We start from the raw sequence: 20,064 nt of genomic DNA, 5'->3' as shown, positions 1-20,064 counted from the left end.
CGGGTCTCAAGCTTCTTACGACAAGTCGTGAAGTCCTTAAGGGGGATGCGGTGTGGTGCGAGAAGCACACACCGAGCAGCATCCAAGTTGTCAACGAACAACTGTTCTTTCTGAACAAGGGCACGTTAGTAGATGCCCGTAGAAGTGTGGCCGCCCACAAGGCCACGAGGAGCGACGAGAAGCTCTAAGAAGAGGTCAGCCCCAGAGCTCTCCTCGAGAGGCCAATACCCTCTTGAGTTGATGGCAGCTCCCTGGCTGACGGGTGCCACCACCGATCCCCCACGCACACGCTGAGCAGCTCGGAATTCCTCCTGCTGCTGGTCGAGGTCATTCGAGACCTCCCGGGGCTCAGAGATAGCACCCTCTTCCTCCTCCTTCTCTTCCTCTTCATCCGAGGAGTCAAAGAGGGCCCGATGAGAGTACCGAGTCTCCTTCTCCTCGCGGAGTAGAGACTTAGAGGCCGTACGCTTCTTAGAGGGCTTGGCGCCTTCGGCTTTAGAGACCTTAGCACGCGCAAGACCCTCGGCAAGCGAGAGACGTTTGCGAGGTTTCTCTTCCTCATCGCCACCAGCTTTGGGAGCGCCCTTAGCCTTGACGGCCGGACTCTCAGAGTGCACAGACGTTCTGGGACTGTGATCACCTTGATCACTAGCGAGCGACTGCACGCTGTCATCCTTGTGCTCACTGGGCACTGGGCTGTGCCCTCCCACAGAGCCCGCAGGAGCATCGTGTGTGCTCTCGGACTCGGCTTCGTCCTCACTGCCAGAGTTGAGCTCACGTTCCACGAACCGAGGGTTCGGCCGATTGTCTGAGGCTGAGGGCGACGGACTGCGGCGCTTGCTTGCTCGCTTGTCCACAGCCGCGTCACCCGAGGAACCGATCGCCTCGGAGGCCACCTGAGTAGCCTTCTTGAGTGCCGAGCCTTTGCCGTGAGGCTTAGTGCTCTTGGCTTGCGCCTTCCCGGCAGCAGCCTTGGAGCGTGTCTTAGCACCGCTCTTAGCAGTGCCACGAGGCATGATAAAACGGTAGAAGTGGAGACCCAGAAGAAGAGCGCACAGACGGCTGCTTGAGGCTCTAACTGCGAAGTGAGCCTCCGCCGCGCTCGCGCGGCCAAGTCGATGGTTTTCGACTTTGAGAATGAGAGTTTGTGACGAACACCTCTTCATTCTGATTGGTCGGTAAACCGAACCTAAGTGGGGGAGTATGTAACGGGGTACGTAGCCCTAAGTGTACCCTGGTTACATGAAGTGTGACACTATACACTTCAGGAGTATGACACGTCATACTTCGGGATATTTGGTACAAAGTACCAAGGTCGTTCAAAGCCAACCATTGGTCAACGACATTGCATTTCTATAGGTGACTTATAGTTTGTATTAAACCCAAACTTTATCTACCTATAAATATACTCAGTTTACAATCTACCTTATTTAGGTCACTTCGCTCTCTTTTGAATAAAGAGGGGACCTGTGAACTGCCGTTCACTGAGAGTTTCTATACTCTCGGAAGATAACTTCCTCTAGCGCAAGGTGCTGTGTGACCCCGTCACACCGACAACTACAACAGGCGCTGGATAAAGAAGACGAAGGGTTGTCACGTAACATTTATGACGTAAATCAATTACTAGAAATGCAGTGGTCAAAAACGTGCTGGCGCAAGCTGAGCTGTGATCATTCTGGTGATCTCGTATTAAAGAAATCGTTCCTTACAAAATTTATAAGAAATGGTTTCTCGAAACGGTTTCTGATTCTGAATCTGTCGAATGTCCGTTATAGTAAATCCATGCCTAGAAGGAGAGGAGACGGAGACGGATCTCCTTCAAAACTAGGGAGATGAAAAACCTCGAGAGATCATCTCTCAAGGTTTTAAATCTCCTCTCTCTCGCATTTAAGCCGAGAGACGACGAACTTAATCGGAGCGAAAAACTCCCTGATCTCCTTAATCTCTACTTGCTGCCTCTGGGTTGGATGATTGCTGCATTTATTTCATTGGTTAAAATGCGATCAATGCCTCTGTAACGTGTCTTCGGCTCCCCTGCACGCCGGGGTTGGTCGCCCAGCGCTGATTACGTCCAAAGTCCGGATGGCCGACGGAGTCTATTCGTGCTCCGCGCCGGTGTCTGCCTCTTAGACAGGAACACCTACTTTATTTCGTTTCAACTACTCAATCAAATGCAATCGTGCTACCTAATGCCCTACGACTCAGTCTGTTGACGCCGTTGCGCCCGAATGACCAGTTGTCCTGCTACTAGACACTCAAGCTCGGCGCACCCTCGCGGTACCGCTATATGCGCCGTTCACAGGGGAGACACAACTCCTTTTGCCGCTCACTCACCAAACTCTGTTGCCGCGGTACACCAAGTCCGTCCGTTCGCTCGTCTGGTCCAACTCGCACTCGACGCTCGGGTCAAGTCGCTCGCTGGCGTTCGTTTCGTCTGGTCCAACTCACACTCGGCTCACGGGCCAAGTCGCTCGCTGGCGTTCGTCTGGTCCAACTCGCACTCGACGCACGGGTCGAGTTGCTTGCTGGCGTTCGTCTGGTCCAATGCGCGCTTGACTCACGGGTCAAGTTACTCACTGACGTTCGTCTCTCGTCTGGTCGGCTACTGGGCACTCGGTCCCCCGTCGCCGCAACTGTTTCTCGTTCCGCACTCTTCACCGCAGAATTCGTCCTCTGCTCTACGCCGCAGATTTCGTACTATCTTCTCCGCACCTGATTCCGTTCTCTGTCTTCCGTTGGCCGTACACCATTGTGTCGACCCAACAGATCTCGGGTCTGGCCCGTGGTACTTCAACTAGCTGTCGTCATTCTCTTCATTGTTCGTCCTACAGTGATCCGGCAGCTGCCTGCCTTCGCGCACGCCACTCCGTTCTTCGTCACTCTGTTGTCGTACTGCACCCGTACGTGATCGCGTCTCCTTACACCTCCTAAGGTTTAGATGACTGCACATAACGTTTTACTGAGGAGACGTCGCAGGTATTCCTCTCTCGTAATGGCGTCCCAGAACAGTGAAGACCTCGTGGTGTATGACAAAGAATCACGCGCGGACGTATCCAACCACAGGCTAGGAATGGCGATTGCACACGTATCAGCGCAAGCACTAGATATCGCTGAGTGTCAGCTACAGGTTCACACTAGCCAGCAGCTTCAAACTCAGCAGCTGCAGCTGTACACTGAGTCCCGTGTTCAACAAGCACGCGATGAAGCCGAACAAAGAACCCTGGCGCTGGCTGAGATGATTCGCTCAACTCAAATAGACCCGACTGCTATCAAGCAGCACGTAAACACACAGCTACAGTCCGCAATTGCTGCAACTAACGACGTCGCTCAGGCCCAAGCACGATCTACCGTCGAAGCGCATGCTGTACACCAAGCACATGTAGCTGACGTCCGTATGACAGAGACATTTCAGCGTCTTCAAGAACAGCTTTACGCCAGCATGGAGCAGTGCATACAGGACGTTCTAAAAGCTCATGTAGAACAAGTGAGTGCAGAAATCCGACTCACAATGGCAGCACAATGTCGGGAAATCCTAAAAGGTGTTGAAGAACAGATTAATGCTATTAAGACGGATACTACAACAGCGATGGAGCAGACAAAAACTGCTGCGGAAAAGAAAGCCAAGTCGATTGTTCGACGCCACTACACAGAGGAAAACGCAGGTCACGAGAAAATAGAAGCGAGACGATTGCAATCATTCGAAGATTACAAGCAAACGACTGTAGCTACTGCTCTATTACGTGTAGATGAACTTATTCGAGCATTCGTTTCCCAGCAAACTGTTAAGGTGATCGACGTCAAAAGCCAAGCTGTTGCGCAGCATGGAAGTAGCGCGGTCCGAGATAAACGATCAGGTGGCGAAGACAACGCAATAGATCGTATCACGTCCTCGATGCTTCCAGCAATAGCTGCAACTTCTATGTCGCTTGATGGAGAGAGGGATATGCACATCAGCAACGTTCATGTGGGCAAACTAAATGGAAGTAATCGGGCTAAGCTGTCCGATATGCGCAGGAACTACACAAACTAATGCGGTATCCTAAGCCAACCTGCGAGCAAGACATCAAATGAAGTATCGATCTGCAATCTGTTCGCCGATCCGAGCAACAAAAGGTTGTTGCGCGTGCGTTGGCGAGGTCTCGGGGTCTAAAACCCAATACTACGAAGCCCAGTTCACTACCAAAAACAAGCTCGCGAAGACTTCCACTCCCGACGACAGCCCGTAGAGCGAACCAGGAGCCTCGCCTCTCTGAAGAGAGAAAAACAATGGAAAAAATGAGAGCAGAAGAGGCATTGCGACTTGCAGAATTCTTGCTTGACCATGCGAGTCACTAAACTCAGACAGACGAGGAAATTAGGACAAGAAGATATACTAATGGGTAATGACATGGCTAAATCTTATACGTAATATTCAGTTGTCTACGTCTCCGTATCTTCGATATCTTCCTCGCCGTCACTAGAAAAGTACCCGCTCAACAGCTCACAACCCTCTGCGTCGTCTTCCTCCATTCCCACCATGACATTCGACGGGATAAACTTGTCAATGTCACGTACGTGAATCTTTGGACACTGCGTCACATCCACGAACTGCCTGTTGCAGTTTAGAAATGCCGACATATCCATATTATGAGGTGCTATGGAGCCTCGTTGTGGGGTTACCAGCTGCCCCGCTGTTCCAAAGTCGCGCTCGATTTGAGTGGAAGAAGAAGGGATTGCGAACAAAATCCGTGCTACGAGTGGAAGAAACTTGTATGTAACAGTCTGTGCTTGACGTTTCCAGAACTCTAGTATGGTCTCAGGGCGACTGCCATTGATTTGAATAGAGGTAGGGGCTGTTTCCCATCTCTCCAATTCTTCGTCAATACGAGTAGAATTTAGATCTTGGGTAGAGTCAGGTTCGGCTGGATCTGTGTCTATAACATCGGCAAATAGCTCCATGAGGTCCTCGGAGAAAAGCGTTGAAAGGTGCCGGGAGGTGCCGGAGGCTGATCATCAACTGGTGGGGGATGGCCGTACTTCTCCGGGGCAGCCACTGCCACCATAATCGACCAGACCTTGTCATAAATCGTCTTTTTAATCTTGGTGAAGTGTCGATCCCCTGCTGCTGTGGCGACACCACTCGAATCAGCATTGCACAGCTGAATAACCCGCTTGAGAAACTCGTCAAAACTTTTAAAGTTGGGGAGCAGGAAGAGCCGCATCTCCAATACAAATGAGCACTTGATAAAAAAAAACCAATCGGTCCGTGTAGCGCGAGAAAAATCGCTTATGAAAAGCGTCGTGAACAAGCGTGCGTGTGTTGGATGCTAGTAGTGTAAGATCCTCAGGTCGGAAGGCAATTGGGCGCTCTTTAGTAGAGCGAAAATCACGAAGCGCTTTTGAACTGTCCAGGACGGTGACCCGCAGCCTATGCAAAGTCAATAGAACCTCAACTTGATTCGTACTTTCAGCCTGGGCCTTAGTGCTTATAGACGTTATAGGTTGTAAAATCGACAGGATTTGAATGAGGTTCTGATAATCCCGCTCCAATGGAAATCCGGCAGGAAGCCTGGCACGTTCCTTTCGCGCCTTCTCAAGTCTCTCTCCAGCATACCACGTCACTAGAGGCTCCCATAGGTTAAGTATTCGTCTGATGACACGCGTGATGCCCAAAACTCGATGTGCTCGATAGTCCAGCAGCTGATGGGGGGATTGCTTACTCTTTCCAAAGACGCAAAGCTCTTCAAAAAGTGTACCCATAGCTTCAACATGCTCGACTGTGTAGACGGTCTTGACGATGCGGCGAGTCAAATCTGTCATGGCGGGGGTTTTAGATTTGGACGCGTCCGCCACCATATCACATGTAATCTTAGTAGCCGCATTGGTCATGTGCGGTATACACAATTGCCAGTTTAGCTTTAGACCCTCCTGCATCATCCATTTCACGTCGGATCCAGCATCTGACGTGGCGCCAAACAAGTCTCGACGGGACAGACCAAAGTCGCGTAGAATTTCACCGATCCAGCGCTGAAATGGGCCGCGGATACCGCCTTTGCGCTCACCGTACTGTGAATTAAAGTGACGTGTTCCGAGGAGTATCGACTTCAGCTGAAAGTTCTCGTCAATAAAATTTAGCCGCAATCCGAGATACTTTGTAGTTTGTACTTTCGAAGTCCAAAAATCGCCTACAACTGTGAACATTGGAGCTCTTCCAATACGACCCCGCAATCAGAATCAGCTCCATTGCCCTCTTAGTTGATGCATACAGCTCCACAATACAGTGACTGACGATCTTCCCATTAATTATGGCTTGCATTCCATCCTTAAAGACGAGCTCACGAATCGAGATAGATTCGTCGTATTCTCCAAGGCGGTAAGCAAGAATATTGTTAGCTATGCGCAGCGTTTCCATGAGAGCATAAACCCGTGCTGGGTCGTCGCGAAATAACTGCGAGGTACGAGCACGATCGAGTTCTTCGTCACGGGACCGTCGCTTCTCCTGGCTGGCTTCAGTCCGCTCTGAGGTTACATCGTGAGCGCACTCTCGCGGCAAATATCGCCGGCCAAGCACATCCAAATAGCCGGCGAAGCAACATCGGCTTCCGTTGACGGGTTTTTCGGGGCTTTGATTAGGCGAACACCATAGGAAAAGATGATAGATTTCTCATTTTGTCGTGGAGGAAGAACGACAAACCCCTCAGGTGGCTCGAAAGAGTTTATAGCATCTCGGATACCTGGGGGGGGGGCGCATTAATACGCGAGAGGCTCAAAATGTCAAGCTGCTGATCTTGCGATCTTGAACGTTCACAGCAAATAGAGTAGTGAGGCGCTGCAATGATGAAGTATTTGCTAGCTTAGCTGGAAGGAATCAAGCTCGGCGTCAAGATATGGTTGTGGTACGTGCTCGGAAAGACCCTGCTACCCCCTAGACAAAACAAGAGCTCTATGCTAACGTATCTACGTAGAAAATGGCAAGCAAATGATCCTTCTTTGACGCAAATTTAGCGACCTTTTAGGGATGATCGCCAGTAGTAAAACGATGGAAGGAGGACACATTTTGACCAATTCAAAAGGGAGACAACGCCGAGTTTTGTTGCCTTTCTCCGTCTGAAGAAGATTCCGTGGTTTCATCTCCAATTTTTGAAATTTGACGACAGAGACGGTAATCCAGGTAAAACCGTCTCCCACTGGACACGGGAGACGGTAATTCCAGTGAAACTACCTCCATATGAGACGTCTCCTGGGAGGCTTAAGTAAATCATGCACTGCTATCGGTGAATAAAAGAAACGAGCAATCGTCGCTCAAAAGACTCAAGTAAACTCAGCATTTTTTCTACATGTACAAACTGGTCAATTTGATATGTTATAAGTGATATTTTTGAAACTGCTATTATTAGGACACCATGCGCGGATAGAACGACGACCAAACATTATAATTACCGTACTAGCCGAGCGCCGCCGCTACGCGGCGGTAGGTTTGGCTACGTCCCACTTGGTAAGGTCTTTTTTGTCCCCGCTTCGATTCGACGGGCCTATTTTACCGGTACATGTACTCATAGATAAGCCTAAACGAATTCATCATTTTCATTACATGTAGTCGGATCACAATTTGGACTACCAAGCACGTTGTTTAACAGAATCTACAATTAAACTCAGAGAAAGTCGTTTGTTATAAGTAATTTGCAGCCATGTTGGAAAAAACGTATTTGTTAAAAACTGAGCTCCAAGTAAGTTGCGCAATATTTCTTAAAAATTCTGAGCCTCCACCGTGTTGTTTGCAAAACTATTACGGAAATACTGAGCTCCAAAACGTTTGCGCAACATTTTTACAAAATACTGAGCGTCCACCATGTTGTTTGCAATACTATTACGAAACATTGTTTTATTCTGGTCACATGTGTTATAAGCAGCTACGACTTATTTAGTAGCTTACTAAATATGAATATAAATGTATTCTACTTTTTACTACATATAAATGTTTTCTACTTTTGTACACATCATCAAACGTTACGTAAGATACTGTTCCCAAGTGTTGTTGTTAAATTAGAGCTCTATACTGTACTACGATCTTGTCGGCAACCCGCCTGTCCATAAAGTAGTTTCTTTCTTCGCAACATACCGATAAGATATTATCTGTACTACGCGGCACAACGTTTTTTAACAAATATATTTCAATCAGAAAAGTAAGATATCGCTTATTAAAATTTACTGAGCGCCTTAAGTAACAAAAGAGAAAAAAAGGAACATATTGTGAGCCAAAATAACAGAAGAGAAAGTGTAAAGATATTTTGAGCCAATGGTAATACTTTACATTGTACTCATTTACATGTCTAGCTTAACCTTCTTCGAGCGACGACGTCGCTGCATGCGGTAGCGGTGGCGGCGGCGGTGGCGCTCGTGCTCTGTGCAGGGTCGTGGTGGCAAAGGAGGCGGTGGAGGCGGTGTGCCCATAGCAACCGCCAGTGCGAACATCCGCTGCTCGCGCTGGTCAGGCTTCGGCGGTGCTGGGGCTGCATCGAAGCGGTGCCAATAGGCCCGTGCGTTGGGCCGATTGGCACACGCAATGCTGCGACGCCCCCCAGCTCTGGCGGAGCCAGCTGCAAAAGCGTCCCACGAAAGGAACGCTTTGCAGCAGGCACACAGCCGGAGCGCCAGCCCAAGTCCGTCAAGGTCAATTGGCGGTGGCACCACATGGGCCTCACAGGTCCGGCAATCAATCCGCTCCATTTTGTGAAATGTAAGATGCAGGTTTGATAAAAGCATTTTACAATAATTCGTATTATATCCAATTACACCAAGACATCTCAGCCACTCATTAATGTCACATTTCACATCGAAGCCACCTTCGCTCCGCTCGTCAGCCAATGAGAATGCTCAAAAATCTGAGCGTTTCGTGTGACGGACGGACAGACACCGTGCTAGCATTGATAGTTTAGGACTAGCCGAGCGCCGCCGCGTAGCGGCGGTAGTTTAGGTTTAGCTCTACTTGCTTTGGCCTTGCCGCCTCCGCTTCGCTTCGGCGGGATAATTGTTTCAAAAAATATGAACCCCTATGTACTTCATGAATTTCATAACTCTGGGTTTAATTTAGACCAGTCGCTACAAAATGCTGAGCTCCCAGTAAGCCGTGCAATTATTTCTACAAAATGCTGAGCCCCTAGCATCACACTTACCATGCTTCAAAATTAGTATTCTGGTGATCTTGACACAGTCTCTTTATTATTGTTGGCTACTACATAAGTACTGGCGTGACATTGGTCAGTCATCGCTATTTGAATGAAGTTTTGACTCGGGCACATGCTTGCCGTGTCGTGCTGGCATTAACGGCGAGTATGTGCCCAACTCAAGAATCATCAGCACTTCAAATAGCATGTCTACAAACGATATTGAATATATTTAGCTTGGCGTCGTGCTCGATATCATGGGCCGTTCTGAGGCGCTGTGAAACTTAGCCCGCATCTATGCAAAGGACAGTAATGATCTATCCAGGTTGCACTTCTTACTCTTTTGTACTGCCTATTTGAGCTTGTAAGTAACTAAAAATTGCTAACTTCTCACACAAAACTCACTGAAAGCTATAAATTTTTCGAATTGTATTATTTTTATGCATGCAGCCTTCATTTTTTGCTGATTCAAAAGTCATTGGACAGTCGAACCTGTCAGTTATGATTAAAACATTAGGAAAATGCGTCGCAAGACGCTTGCGGCAGCGTCTTTTTTTTGATAGGCTAATTAAGATGCCAAAATGGTTTAACTATCAACTATACCCTAAGTTTAATGTTTTGTTATGGTGTCTAATTAACCAGCTCTCATGTTGTGCTGTTGTCTATCCGCTCCATTAAAAACTTCATCCTTCGCCCTTGTCGGTGACACGTCCGCCAGTTAAGTTGTATCGGATTTTGCTGTCGAAACAATTCTTAGAAAACAATGGCTTACAGCAGTATCACACATGAGCTCGTTTTATTCAATCTAAAACTTTATATCTTTGTGAATCAAGTGACAACGTTTATTAGCAGCGTTGTTCTTACGGCCAGCTGTTACGGCCAGCTCTTCTGTTGTACATGTACTACGATTTGGCAGCTTAGTAGTTACAGATAATTAGATAATATATCTACAACAAAATAGCTGTAGCTATTAAAGTCATTGTACAGTACATTGCATACACTATTAAGTACATAGTATACGTATATTATAGTATGGCCTCCAAAACAAGCATCATACGTGCACGCTAAGCACCTTGCAGCATAGGAAGCGTCTTTAGGGGCTATTTCATTTGAGAATAAGTAGCTCTCTCTGTTTAGCACTCAAATATTAAAGCAACATGCATTATTAAAAAGTAAATACTTCGTAATATAAAAACGATGCCGCCTTCGGACGACAGCTTTTAAGCGAATCGAGGCCGCCTTCGCTGCGCTCGGCAGCCAGTAGAACGCGCGTATTAGCGTTACAATTTAGAACTCTACCCTCGGACGGACTGACAGACGGACAGACAACACACTCCACTAGAGAGGTAAGACTAGCCGTTCGTCGCCGCTACGCGGCGGAGGTGGCAGGCTGTAGTCCCAGGGGAAAAAAGCTCACGCCTTCGCTGCGCTCCGGCGTAAACATGTTTTATGTAAACGTTATGTATTAAATGCATATGAAATTGAACATTCCTACTCCGAACCAAAGATCTGCCTGTAGACAATGTTCTGGGCGTAGACCCCATCCCCCTCCTCCAGCTTTGGGTACTCGACCAGCGCCTTGAATCTTGATCTTGAAGTAACTCGCGACATCGCAACGTACAGCTGCCCGTGGGAGAAGCAAGGCGGAGCAAGATACAGCCCCAAGTACTGCACCCTTTGTCCCTGTGCCTTGTTAATCGTCATCGCAAAGGCCGGTTGGACAGGAAACTGCTTGCGTCTCAAATGAAACGGAAAGCTCCGAATGTCTCCGTCACTGATGAAAACAATGCGGGGAATCAACACATGTTGCCCTTGTCGCTCACCTGTAATGATTGTGGCGTGGATGACATGTGGCTTGAGGGCCACAACTCGAAGCCGTGTTCCGTTGCACAGCCCTAGATCTGGATTCAGGTTCCGCATCATCATGATAGGCATTCCTACCTTGAGGGTCAACTTGTGGGGAGGCATTCCACTGATATTCATCGAGTGGAGTACCTCCTGCTCGAAGAAATTGCCGTCACCGTCGTCTTGTACAGAATCGGAAGACATGTATTCCCGCGCCTGTCCAGTTAATCGATCGGTCACCGCTTCATTGATGCGGTGCACGATTGCGTTCGTGGTCGTGAGGATCGTACGATTAGCGAAATACTCATCGGTAGCAACTTCGGGGTTGTTAATCTCGCCATACATCTCGTCGATGATCCGATCCATGCCTCTTGGAATAACACCAGGACGAATTTCCTGGTCCTCATCCTCAGGCACAGGTGGATTCTCAATCAGCATATCGCGCGGGATCTTCATGTAATCTCTTCCTAGGTAAGGAGTTACATCATGCCTTCCCTCCCCGACTTGCAGCAGGAACTCGGAGAACGCAGCCATTTCCTCAGCAGTGTCTGCAGTATCAGCAGTTTGCACTCGCATGTTTTTTGTGAGACGGAACGTCTGGAATTGGGGCCACAGCCTAGACGACTTGAGGCAAGCGTCAATTGTCTCGACGGGTGTTCCATTCTTTACGACCGGGAGAATTTGGCGGAAATCTCCCGAAAGTACAAACACTTTCCCGCCAAAAGGCTCGGTATCGTTGTCAAGTATGTCCCGCAGTGTTCTGTCTACTGCCTCGAATGCGTGGCGATGGGCCATAGGTGCTTCGTCCCAAATAATTGAACTTGCATGCTTGATCAACTCCTGAATATGGGAGTTCTTCCTGATACCGCACGTCGAGCTCTCGTTTAATTTCAAAGTGATCTTGAATGTAGAATGAGCTGTCCTACCTCCCATAAGTAAGAGCGAGGCAATACCGCTAGACGCCACAGCGATGGCGATTTTCCCCGAGAGTCTGACTTTGGCCAGTATGTTTCGAAGCAGTGTAGATTTTCCAGTACCACCCGGGCCATCGACAAAAAATAGCTTCTTGCCTTCCTTCGGGCATTCAACCGCTTCAACAATCTGGTCGTAAACCACTCGCTGTCCTTCGTTCATCTGGTCTTCTGTATTTACAATCGCCTCCAAAGCTGACGCATCGTATCCAGTGAGCTCACGTCGTAGTAATCCGTTTTGGCGAAGCGCTTCACGAATCAATGTTGGGAGCGACCCCAACTGAGGAAGCTCGTCGAAGTCAGCTACCGCATACCCACTCGCTTGAAGTAGTTCTTGAATGCTCATCAGCGTTTCAAATTCGACCAACGCCGACTTGAAGGGGTTCATCAAAGCCTGATGTTTGCGTGCGAAGTCTCGGGAAAGATCCGCGAAAAACCGATCCCATAGAACACCAACATTTGCTGGAGCTGAGTACACCAGAATGGTGACGAAGAGCTGGCGTAGTTGATACGGCATTTTGAACTCAGCCGCTTCCGTCAAACACGAAACCCACTCGTTGTCATTCTCCAAGTAGCCAGCCTCCCGCGCCGCAATTTGGAATGTTGGGCAGACAATTCCGTTAACCGTTCTCAAGTCTTCAAACGACGTTGGACCTCTACGCTGACAGAGCAGTAGCCGAAGGTAGAACCGCTCCATATCTCGAGGAGACACGTGAATCATGCGACCAACAGCTGCTTGATACTGTTTCCGGCGAACCCACCTTTTCGGTTGCCCTTTCTCCGGCGCTTTCCAGCAGAACTCTTTGGGGATATCCTGATACAGCATCGTCCTGGCAATATGATTCTGAGGCTCTTCATTCGCACACAACTCAAAGAATATGGTCAGCATCGTGTGACTACCACGTTCCAAAACCGCCTCCGGGTTTTTCGTCTTTCGAAAGCAAATTGTCTGGCCTGACTCGAGATGAACCGCTAGCTGTGTCACCGCATGGGTTTTCCCCTGAATCGTGAAATCGAGCAGGCGCATGCAAGCTTCCACCGGAGAAATGTACCGGGCGCTCAAGAAACGTAGAATCTCATTTGGTTCTCGACGCGCACTCTGCTGCCCTCCTCGGACTTCTTCCACAGTGAGTATAGCCATGTCGGGTCCTTTGTACACATACTTGTACAGGTATTTAACCGCAGTAATATCCGTGCACACTTCCACATTGATGTGGCAGTTGTACTTCTGGGATAAGTACGGGTTGTACGGTACAACCCACTTTTTGTCGTATTCTCTGCCTTTGAACTTTAGAACACCTTCTTGCCGTCGACGTCGTCTGTACACTGGATATCCGTTGGCATTGGCCTGTGTAACTTCTGCTAAGGGCTTCGGATATCCTTTGGTGCACTTGCCGTCCTTCATACACGCGCAGGAAGGGTTTGCAGGCACGCATGGACCATGGAGCATGCACGACATGACCGTTTCATACAGCTGAGGGTTTGTATCCTTATCTGGGATCTCAGCGCATACCATCTTGTCTACGATCTCGCGGGTTCGAGGTTTGTCTTCGTCAGCCAAAATAACCAGTACGTGAGCGTGGGGGAGCCCTCGTTTTTGAAACTCGACAACGTAAATCCGCGCGCGCACTCGCCCCAAAACGCCTTGATTTAAATCATCAAGCGTCGCTTGCAGTTTCTGCTGCCACACGCGAGCCACGATGTCTGGTCGATCTTGAGCTGTCTGGATATTGGAAGGTATTGCTTCAAGAATCTCGTCCCATTTGGGGTTGCACGTTTCCGTCAGGAAGACGTCGGGCCGTCCATACTCCCGAACAATTGCCATCGAATCTTGATACGACTTGTACATGGACCGCGGGCTACCCAGGTGCGAAGGCGGTAGTATGATACGCTTGCCAACCTGATTAAGAAAGTGGGTTGGACGTCCTCTGCTGGCTCCGTCCCGATCCGGGTGCACCAATCTGTTCTGGGCACGGTCGTATTCTGACAGCAGCACTTCTCCTTCCGCCAGAGCCAAAGTATCTTCGTTGAGCAAAGCGTCTTGAACACCCCTGTATTGATCGGCGCGTAGTGTTTTCTGATTGTCGGCCACCCAGCGAAGCTGTTCCTGCTCACATTTTGCACGCTGATCTACACACCACTGCTGAAATAGACGCCCACCTTGGTGGAGAGCGGACTGGTCATCCACTTTCTGATGAAAGCGGAACGCTACGTGTTCACGAAGCGACATCGCCTTCTTGTTTCGATACTCAGCACCATTCGCGAACTCGTCTGTGTAGGTCCATCCCTTCTCTCCATATGGAAGGAGAAGCGGGTATTGGAGTGGATCGTAATCGGCGTGAGTCTCGTACAAACGTATCAGTCTTTGATCGCGTGTAAAGAGTAGTAGATCCCGAGGCTGAGCCAGGTTGCCATCCTCAATGAGAGTCGCAGCCACTTCAGACACAGTGGGGCGGTTATGTGTCCTCGGTCGCGAGGAGTTGTCATGCAGACGGAACACCAAGTCTACTGGAGCCTCCGTGTTGTGTTGGCGCACTTGCTGCCCAAAGTGGAGGAGCCGTTGCGCTAATGGGTTGTGCTCTGCCATCATTTTCTCGATGTATAGTAGTGCAACACGATCCAGATCCGCGAATATACCAAGACGTCGCTCCGCGCGGCGTTGCATGTCTGGATCCACAATGTAGATCTGCGCAAACTTGGGTGCTACCCGCACGCCTGTCCGACGGTCTATGTGGGGGAGGAGAGATCCTAGGTAGTGCCCCATAGCCCCTTGAATGCGATATGTGTACACCCCGTGTGTACCTGCAACGCTCTCGTCTTGATGCACATTTTGAAACGATCGGTTTGAGCACGAAGCACCAATCGACGTAAACGCAAAAGCCTGGTTGTAGGTACGGATCTGCCGGCGAAACTCGGGATCTCCGTACAGCTGAAGCAGCTTTGGTGGCGCGGGGTTCAGTGGAGGCAGCTTTACCCTGCCTGCCAGACAGCATATATCGCAGACTCGCCCGGCCACTTCCAAGCATTGCAGATCGGACAAACGGTTGTAGCCGGAAGCTTGTGCCGGCCGCTCACCACGTCGTCACCCGTTATCATGGACGCATCGAAGTCTTCGAGGGATATAAGAGCGTGCCCATGTCGGATGCATTGGCGTCGAGTGCGCACCCGCTCGCGTTCTTGCTGGCGTTCTTCCGCTGTCTGGCGAGAACGTCGATTCGCTTCCTGTTGACGATGTAGCTCCCGGTCGGCTTCCCGTTCATGTTCAGACTGCTCCGCTCTGTGCGTGGCGTGCTGCTCCCTTTTAGTAGCCCGAAGCGTGGAGAGATCGTTTTCATTCAGCAACTGTCGATTGACAGCGCGAGACAGAGTATTTATCTCTCGCTCGCAGCCGCGGTCTTGTTGGCTCAAACCAGCACGTCTTTCTTGTAGTCGGGCTCTCTCTTGCTCGCGTCGCTCGTTAAGCTGCTGTCCGCGCAATTGAGCTCTACGGGCGCGTTTGCGTTCAGCGTCTTTCTTCCTGGTACGATCACGCTGAGAGAGCGTCATATTGGCTCTTCTCGTACAGGCTCTCTCAGCATCACTGGCACGACGGCATTCTATGTGGGATCGTATATCGCTATCTCTGTTTCCGCGAACGCGCTGTCCAGGCGAGGTAGGGATCTGTTCTTGAGCAGTAGCTTGTAGTACGACAGGCACAGTCAATGAAGCCAGCGCAGTGGCTCCCGATTGATACGCTGCCTCCATCTGGGCCGCAAACCGACGCTGATGTACCGCAGGATCGGACTCTTCCGTCTTCTCCTCCTGCTCTTCAATGCGATCAGCCGGGTCTTCCGTCGCTTCTGTGACTTCTGTCTCGTCTTGGTGTATACTGAGGGCCTTCAGCGCTTTGTTAAAGTCGTAGCGTTTCTTCCTGCGCTTGGTCTGACGTCGTTTCCGTACATCCTTTTCCTCTTGCGTGGGTGTCGCATTAATACGTTCGTTCTCGCGCAGAGCCTCCTCCAGTTCCCTGCGCGTCCTCTTCCGCTTACTCCGATCCATCGCTCTGCGAACACGAAAACGTGACGCGTTACACAATGTCTAAGTACACCGCACGTAGCAGTAGGTTTTCATCGAGTAGTGTGCTGGAATATGCGTACTACCCGGGATTGCTTGCCCCCATCAAGGTTATCTCCGATCACTTATCCCACAGTCACGGGCCGTGAGGCCCGGAGCGGTTTTAGTTTGCAAATTGTGCTGTCGAATCTTCAGGGTTGGGCCCCCGGATAGTACTGAAGCTTGAGGTGCGATATCCTTTTGCCAAAAGGCGGCCGTTAATTGCAAATGCTGGTTATTGATCGGCTATTACAGCCCCCATCCCATCTGTCGGTTAAAAGAGGCCAGTTACGGTACCCCTCCTGACCAACTGCACGCACGCAATGTGCGTGCCCATCAATAACTATTAACTGCCGGCTCAACTGGTTCGCTGTCGGGTTTGCGGTCAATGGACCAGGTGCCAAATGTGCTCTCGCGCAGAGTGGGCGGTGGGATAAAGCCCCAAGAACCCAGAGGGCTCTGGAGCTAAATTCCCATAGCACGGCTCCCTACTTGCAGGATAAAATCCCGCAAGTTATAAGCTACCCCCTAAGCAGCCCCAGGAACCTCGGACTATCTGTGTATGTGTGTCTTGCTAGCGACTAATGTAAACTAACATGCATACACGCAGCGTACCTTGAGTAACGTGACTTCCGTTTCGAAAATGGGGGCAAAATGAAATTTGAACGGTGCACTTAAGTACGATGTGTAGACCCCATACAGTGTGTACACCACATATTCCAATTTTACCGAATCGAGGCCGCCTTCGCTGCGCTCGGCAGCCAGTAGAACGCGCGTATTTGCGTTACATTAATTAACCCTAGCCGCGAACGGAATGACGGAGGCAGACCAGACTCCACTAGAGGGATAAGACTAGCCGAGCGCCGCCGCGTAGCGGCGGTAGTTTTGGTTTAGCTCTACTTGCTTTGGCCTTGCCGCCTCCGCTTCGCTTCGGCGGAATAATTATTTCAAAAAATATGAACCCCTATGTACTTCATGAAATTCATAATTCTGGGTTCAATTTAGACCAGTCGCTACAAAATGCTGAGCTCCCAGTAAGCCGTGCAATTATTTCTACAAAATGCTGAGCCCCTAGCATCACACTTACCATGCTTCAAAATTAGTATTCTGGTGATCTTGACACAGTCTCTTTATTATTGTTGGCTACTACATAAGTGCTGGCGTGACATTCGTCAGTCATCGCTATTTTCATGAAGGTTGATAGGTTTACGTAGAGAGCATCATACAGTCCGTGTTGACTCGGGCACATGCTTGCCGTGTCGTGCTGGCATTAACGGCGAGTATGTGCCCAACTCAAGAATCATCAGCACTTCAAATAGCATGTCTACAAACGATATTGAATATATTTAGCTTGGCGTCGTGCTCGATATCATGGGCCGGTCTGAGGCGCTGTGAAACTTAGCCCGCATCTATGCAAAGGACAGTAATGATCTATCCAGGTTGCACTTCTTACTCTTTTGTATTGCCTATTTGAACTTGTAAGTAACTAAAAATTGCTAACTTCTCACACAAAACTCACTGAAAGCTATAAATTTTTCGAAGTGTATTATTTTTATGCATGCAGCCTTCATTTTTTGCTGATTCAAAAGTCATTGGACAGTCGAACCTGTCAGTTATGATTAAAACATTAGGAAAATGCGTCGCAAGACGCTTGCGGCAGCGTCTTTTTTTTGATAGGCTAATTAAGATGCCAAAATGGTTTAACTATCAACTATACCCTAAGTTTAATGTTTTGTTATGGTGTCTAATTAACCAGCTCTCATGTTGTGCTGTTGTCTATCCGCTCCATTAAAAACTTCATCCTTCGCCCTTGTCGGTGACACGTCCGCTAGTTAAGTTGTATCGGATTTTGCTGTCTAAACAATTCTTAGAAAACAATGGCTTACAGCAGTATCACACATGAGCTCGTTTTATTCAATCTAAAACTTTCTATCTTTGTGAATCAAGTGACAACGTTTATTAGCAGCGTTGTTCTTACGGCCAGCTGTTACGGCCAGCTCTTCTGTTGTACATGTACTACGATTTGGCAGCTTAGTAGTTACCTCACTCTCAGATAATTAGATAATATATCTACAACAAAATAGTTGTAGCTATTAAAGTCATTGTACAGTACATTGCATAAACTATTAAGTACATAGTATACGTATATTATAGTATGGCCTCCAAAACACGCATTCATACGTGCACGCTAAGCACCTTGCAGCATAGGAAGCGTCTTTAGGGGCTATTTCATTTGAGAATAAGTAGCTCTCTTTGTTTAGCACTCAAATATTAAAGCAACATGCATTATTTAAAAAGTAAATACTTCGTAATATAAAAACGATGCCGCCCTCGGATATCGCTTACAGTAGTAATTGTCATCAGCACATATAAGTTCTTTTTGCTCAATCTAAACCTATCTATCTTAGTGGCTCAAGCGACAACGTTTATTAGCACAGCGTTGCTCTTACGGCCAGCTTCTGTTGTACATGTACCTCTGTTTGGCAGCTCAGTCGGTTACCTCACATTCAGAATATTCTTATATTTCTACAACAAAAACAGTTATAGTTATTCTTTTAGTCATTGCTTCTTGCAGAAACTATTAAGAATATAGTATTACGTATATTAATAGTATGGCCTTAAAAACACGCATTCCTACGTGTACGCTAAGCACCTTGTAGTTCTTTAGGGGCTATTTCATTTGAGAATAAGAAGCACTCAAATATTAATAGCACCATCCCATATTAAAATAGTACAAATTATAACTTCGTAGTATTTAAACGATGCCGCCATCGGATAATGGATAGTCTTGTGCAAATCTCCATATGTGCTCTGTGAACTACATGATTTACTGATGTAAGCTACATAATTTCGTTTTAACCAATCGAAGCCGCCTTCGCTCCGCTCGGCAGCCAATTATAAAGCTCAAAAACCTGAGCGTTTCGTGTGACGGACGGACAGACACCGTGCTAGCCTTGATACTTTAGGAGTAGCCGTTCGCCGCCGCTACGCGGCGGAGTGGCATGGTTTGTTGGAGATGCGGTGGCCATAAATTTAAGTGCTTCTAGGTGTCGCGTGCTTTGTAAGCGACGTTCACCCCAGTACGCCGTGGCTTCGTGTACGTAACCACTTACCATTCCGTAGTCTCATGTGGACCCGTATAATATCGTTGTTTGGTACGCTTCCGTTACCCCGTACTACAGGTTGGATATCATGTTCTACAGTGGCCGGCGCTCTTTCGTGATCTTTCTGGCTTCGTTGTTCCCTGCTCACCCGTGGTCCACGCTGTTTGTGGATATGCGCTCTCTTTGGAGCTCATGCACTTTAGTACAGCCTCTTTCGTGGCTCCTAACTATTCCCTGTTCTCAAACGTTTACGCGGGCTGTACCGCTTTCGTGATATATAGACCTTCGTGGCCGTTGGCCTCCCATCGCCTCTAACCAAAAGGTGCTATTCCGTGCTTTGGTGCCTCCATGCAGTCGTGGTTCCGTCGCCCGTGCATCGTGATCTCCTGATGAAGTGTCATCGACCGCGGTATCACGCTATCGTGCAGTCACGGTGTGGTAATGCTGTCTATGGTATTGTGCTCGCGTAGTGCATCTGCGTTGCCGTGTTCTACAGTGGCATCGTGCTCCACGGTGTGCAATCATGGCCACCCCACACGTGCCCCCTCCCTCTCCCCCCCCCCTCGTGTTTTTTGTGGCTGGTCCGACGTCCGTTAAATCGTGTTCCCATGTACTACGGTTCTCCGTGGCTCGGTAAGCAGGTTCTACACTGGTATCGATCTCCGCGGCTCGACGATTTTCTGACTATAGCTCCGCGGCTGCGTTCTCCCATGGCATAGTGGCCCAGACCATGCTATCTAGTTATCTTGTGGTGTCCCGGTTGATCTGCCGTTTGTGCTTCGTATTTTACCGTGCTTCGTGGTCTACCGTGTTGTATCGTAGGTGATTTCCGTGCTCTGTAGCAGCTACGTGTTCTAGCCCGGGTTTAGGTAGAAAGTCTAGCAGAGTCCGTGACTCTTGGTGCTTTCA

At 48.9% G+C, this 20,064-nt stretch overlaps 1 protein-coding gene across 1 annotated transcript; it reads left to right on the top strand.

The window, feature by feature from the left end:
• Positions 1 to 11,067: 11,067 nt before the first annotated feature.
• Positions 11,068 to 11,448, top strand: PITG_17466 (uncharacterized protein; the record flags this gene model as incomplete). The annotated part of the gene is made up of 1 exon (XM_002896647.1): positions 11,068 to 11,448. One exon carries the CDS (start codon positions 11,068 to 11,070, stop codon positions 11,446 to 11,448), a length of 381 nt encoding a protein of 126 aa, XP_002896693.1.
• Between the last annotated feature and the right edge of the window lie 8,616 nt (positions 11,449 to 20,064).

The sequence above is a fragment of the Phytophthora infestans genome, genomic scaffold (genome assembly GCF_000142945.1).
Source record: "Phytophthora infestans T30-4 supercont1.55 genomic scaffold, whole genome shotgun sequence".
Lineage (NCBI taxonomy): Eukaryota > Oomycota > Peronosporomycetes > Peronosporales > Peronosporaceae > Phytophthora > Phytophthora infestans.
This window is presented reverse-complemented; position numbering and strand designations above follow the sequence as displayed.